Below are 5,000 nucleotides of genomic sequence, written 5' to 3' on the forward strand. Positions count from 1 at the left end.
AGCAACTAGGTCTGTCAGGTTTCCAAGTTCTGTGAATCGATCAGAGACTGCCATGGTGAACCTTCGGGCTCACTCCTCAACCCTCAGTCTTTCTAATTGAAACATCCTAGAGAGGCCACTGGAGGGATGAGGAATGTTGAAGTGGACCTGTAGGGTAGCCACTACCATGCCACAGAACTCGGCACCCAGAGCAATTCTGAAGGATTCTCCAGAGAGTACTGACAAGAATATGGTCAATCTCCTTGGCCACAGGACCCGTATCGCTATACCATGTCCAGCGATGCGGGTTGGGCTACTGATATCAGTAGCCAGAAATCCTCAATCTCTGGGACCTAGCAAAATCCCAGAGAAGGAGGCTGTTCTTGCTGCTGGGATCAGCTCCCAAGTCATGAGGACCGACAGACATCATGTAGCCAACTCAATCAGAGCCAGATACTGCATTGAAGTCACCAGATATATGCAAATGTCTGTTACAGATGTGAATTTGGCATATAACACCTGTTTCACATCGAGATTTTAAGCAATGGTAGGGGCATACACAGCAATAAATGACACAAAGTCAAAATCATGCTTTAGTCTCAATGCCATAATATGTTCATCAACCTCTACTACTGAGGGTTGAAGTCGGCTGGAGATGGCTATGGCTACTCCCTGGAGGTGATAACCATCACCATGGCCCAACCAGTATTAGGTGTACCCACCCATTCCACTGCCTTCTCTTCTCACCTCTGAGAGGGAAGCCACCTCAACTCCACATGGACCGGATGTTCCAAATGCCTACCTGGATAGCTAATCTGAGATTAAGCTTTGGCAGTCTCTCCAGGTGGGACGCAACCTATACCACCCCCACCAACGATGCCCCATATAAAGGGGGGCGACGGCCTTTGGAGCCCAATGTCTGCCTGCCCAACAGGCCTCATACTGGGTTGGCGCTTGCCACGGCACAGGCGTTGCAATCAATTCTTGCTCCTATCCTCCGCCCCAACATTTGTCCTCGGGACCCACAGCCCGCCTCACTTACTAGTGGCATGGACCAGTTTATCCATTTATAGGTGACATTGCCAATCAGTTTCTTGGGGAAGAACTGGCAAGCCCCACTTACCCTGAGGCGCCCATTATCCCCAGAGGGGGCTGAGGGGCAGGAGTTGGTACAGAGCCAGGGCGTATCCACACACTGGTGGGCCATAACTCCATACCTCTGGGGCCTCCTGCTGCTCTGAGATCCCCCACAGTCTAGCCTGGGACCGCAAAGTGCCCAGTTTCCATGAGTGACCATGAGAAGTCTCGATGATGGAGAGGCTGAGATCTGGCAGGAGAGGCTTATGCAGAGCTACTCCCTTTTTCGCACTAGGCTAGCCAGCGGTGAGAGCTGCAAGCGAGAAGGCATGCAAGTACTTAACACTATCTAGCTCTCACACCATGGCTTCACATCACCCTGAATATGAAGCACCCACCCATACACACACACACACATATATACACACATAGAATAAATAAATATATACATACATACATATATATACTGTATAGATATTAACATATATAGCTTTTCTCAGTCTCAATTTCCACCAGAAAAAAAAAACGCAAGTAAAATAATAATAATTATTATTAAAAACTCCACCATACTTACAAAGCCGCGATGCCCGCTTTCCTAACGGCGTTCGAGATGCTTTTGACAGCCGTCTGGATACCCATAATCAACATGGTCAGCTCCCCGGTGGCCTCTGGGTGTCTCTTCTGCTCCCTCAGGATGGACCGGGTGAGAGTGACGCAGTTGGTGTCTATGGTCTGCGAGGAAGTCATCTTTCTCCTGTTTTTTCTTCTTGGGGAAACAAAGGAGGAGGAATAAGTTACCTGTTATGGTTGTGGTTTATATGATGCTGTTTAGTCATTAGGGATGTGAGACCAAGGTGTGTGTGTTGGAGAATACTGTCTTAACTGAATGATTTTCACCTTTTTACTCCTGCCATAACTATAACTATATGTTTGTGTGAAATATTTTTCGCATTTCCCTGTACTCCTATCATAACAAACTCAAACTGTAATCTTTAATGAAACAATTTTTGCATTAACCTGTACTCCTGCCATAACAAACTCAGTAAATTCCGCATTTACCTATATCCCTATCATAACAAACTCTAGTTTTAATATTGTACTGTACAGCGTTAACAAAGACGATACTTCCTGCACAGATGATTGCATGTATAGACACTAAATCAGCAGCTTTCTAATCTCCCTTACAAATTCTCTCAAGCTGCCATTGTAAAAATGTGAATCGTTCATATCCAACAGACTGTAATGCTCTATCAGTTTCTACCCATTAACCACTACCCGGCGCCTGATACCAGTGATCTATTAACCTTACGTGGTAAATGATTTAGCCTGAGGATTTCAGTAAACTTGGCTGTTATTAGAGTTAAAGTCTTTCGCATATTTTGCCGACATGTACACATAGTAGAGTTAGGAAATATTTTTAGCATTTAATTTAGAAGACACTGAGGCACCCTTCACTGTCTGGTGCAATGGTTTGCAATTCAGTGTAGCTGAATATTGCAGCCGTACATCAAATGACATGACGCATCAATATACATGTCAAAGTAATGAACAGATATTTACTCTTAACCACACATTGATGATACTGATGAAAATCATTATGGTGATAATAATGATGACAATAGTAGTAATAGTAGTGCTTGCATGCTTTCTCGCTTACAGCTGCCACCGCTGGCTAACCTAGTCCGAAAAAGTAAGCAGCTGAGGTATGAACCTATGGCACAGGGCTTGCATGCAGTTTTGACTGCCAATTGGCTGCCAATTGGTTCCAATCCCCCTGACCTGTTGAGGGGCGTGGTCATCCCTCTCTGGAAGGGGAAAGAGGTTCGATGGGACTGTAGCAACTCCCGTGGCATCACTCTGCTCTGTATATCAGACAAGGTTTTCGCCCACATTTTTCTGAAACGCGACCACCTACTATTGCACCAGAGACTGGAGCAGTCTGGATTCACTCTACAGCAACTGTATCAGGTGGATCTTCAACAGTTAGCTTGGATGCAAGTGGTGTCACAATACCTGTGCCAGACCCTCTCATCAACAAGGAACCTCGTACTCTAACTGAGGTTAGGATGGCGATTTCTAAGCTGAGGATTTGGAAAAACACAGGCATGTGTGATATTCCTGCTGAATTGCTAAAGGCTGGGGTGAACCTATGGTACGGGGCTTGCATGCAGTCTTGACTGCTATCTGGCAGTCTGGTTCCATTCCCCCTGACCTGTTGAGGGGAGTGGTCCTCCCTCTCTGGAAGGGAAAAGGGGATCGTTGAGACTGTAACAACTACCATGGCATTACACTGCTCAGTCTACCAGGCTAGGTTTTCCCGCAAATTCTTCTGAAACGGATCTGCAACCACCTACTAAGGCACCAGAGACCGGAGCAGTCTGTTGCTATCCTATCTGAGTCTTTGGAATCACTGGCGGCTCTTGATGCATTTAGCAATGAGGTGACGCCCTTGGGCCTAGAGGTCTTCTGGACCAAGAACAAGATTCAGGACTTTGGGGACCTGTTAGGGGAATTCGTTCAGTCGATCCATGCTTGCGGTGAGGACGTTGAAGTCACAGACAGCTATGAATACCTTGGTAGCGTAGTCCATATCTCTGGGCAGTCAGACCAAGAAGTCAGTAGATGGAATGGTCTGGCAGCAGGAGCCATAAACTCAATCAACATAAACTCCAATCAATTTGGAGATGTCGGAACCTATGCAGAAGGACCAAGCTACGTGTCTTCAAGGCCTTGATACTGCCAGTTTTGCTGTATGGAAGCAAAGCCTGGATGCTATCTAGTGCCTTGGAGTCTCATCTTGATGCCTTTTGTAACAAGTCTCTTCGCCAGATCATGGGGTACAGTTGACAAGACCATGTGTCCAACTGACGGCTACACTGTGAGACTAGCATGGGACCTGTTACTCGCATAATCTGGGATCGCCAGCTCAGGATATATGGGCAACCTAGCTCGTTTCCCTGTGGATGACCCTGTCCATCAGGTTGTCTCTCTGCGAGACAATCCTGGGTGGAGAAGGCCCGCGGGACGACCTAGGAGGTCATGGCTTGGGCAGCTCGACGTGACCTGTCGCGAGGTGTAAGAGATGGCCGAGGGCCTGCCTGGAGACTCGCCAAGAGGAACCCTCGTGGCTGGACGCGAAGGGTGGATGCGGCCATGTGCCCCCGTCGGCGTTAGCCCCGTGATGACGACGACGATGATGTTGATGATAACACACATAATAATAGCAACAAGAACAGCAGTAATACTAATCGTAATGACAATCATAACAGCAAAAGCAACAACTTCAATAATTCTAATAAGAGACCAATGTATCTACAAAAAAAAATAATAATAATAATAATAATACTAAACACAACAGTAAAAACATCCAAAAAAACAAAATTACAAAGTAAAAATTATAACGGAGTATGATATGTATATATGCCCGTAGCCCTCCACAGGATTTCCCTCGCTTTGCCATTACAGGAAGCCTCAACAGACACTCAATACTCAGAAACATTGAGGTCTAGATCTTGCAACGCAATTAAGTGTTATGGAGTAAATTGATTAGATAAGAAATAAAGATCAATAATATATATTCACTGTGTGTGCGCAAGTATGTATGTATGTGTGTGTGTGTGTGCGTGTATGTGTGTGTGATTGTGCGTGCGTGCGTGCGTGCGAGCGTGCGTGTGTGTGTGTGTGTGTGTGTATGTGCGTGTGTGTGTATGTGCGTGTGTGTGTGCATGTGTGCGTGTGCGTGTGCGTGAGCATGTGCATATGCGTGTGCGTGTACGTGTGTGTGTAGTAGAATAGAGATATTGATAGATATATGGATATCTAGATAAAGAGAAAAGATGAATATACAGATACAGATAGGCATATACGTAGATATGCAGATATACTTAGACAGATAGGTAGATAGACAGATAGACAGACTGACAGACAGACAGCTAGAAGGATAG

The 5,000-nt window shown here is 45.9% G+C and overlaps 1 protein-coding gene across 2 annotated transcripts in view; it reads right to left on the bottom strand.

Moving 5' to 3' along the window:
- Window positions 1-5,000, bottom strand: part of LOC125031133 (fructose-1,6-bisphosphatase 1-like) — an 18,919-nt gene that overhangs the window by 13,251 nt on the left and 668 nt on the right. Inside the window, exon 2 of one of the 2 annotated variants that reach the window (XM_047621662.1) lies at window positions 1,631-1,822. In XM_047621662.1, coding sequence (XP_047477618.1) covers window positions 1,631-1,803 — 173 coding nt within the window. In that variant the 5' untranslated portion in view covers window positions 1,804-1,822. The remainder of the gene's footprint in view (window positions 1-1,630; window positions 1,823-5,000) is intronic. The other variant, XM_047621663.1, reaches the window with a different exon arrangement.

The sequence above is a fragment of the Penaeus chinensis genome, chromosome 12 (assembly GCF_019202785.1).
Source record: "Penaeus chinensis breed Huanghai No. 1 chromosome 12, ASM1920278v2, whole genome shotgun sequence".
NCBI classification, from domain to species: Eukaryota; Metazoa; Arthropoda; class Malacostraca; order Decapoda; family Penaeidae; genus Penaeus; species Penaeus chinensis.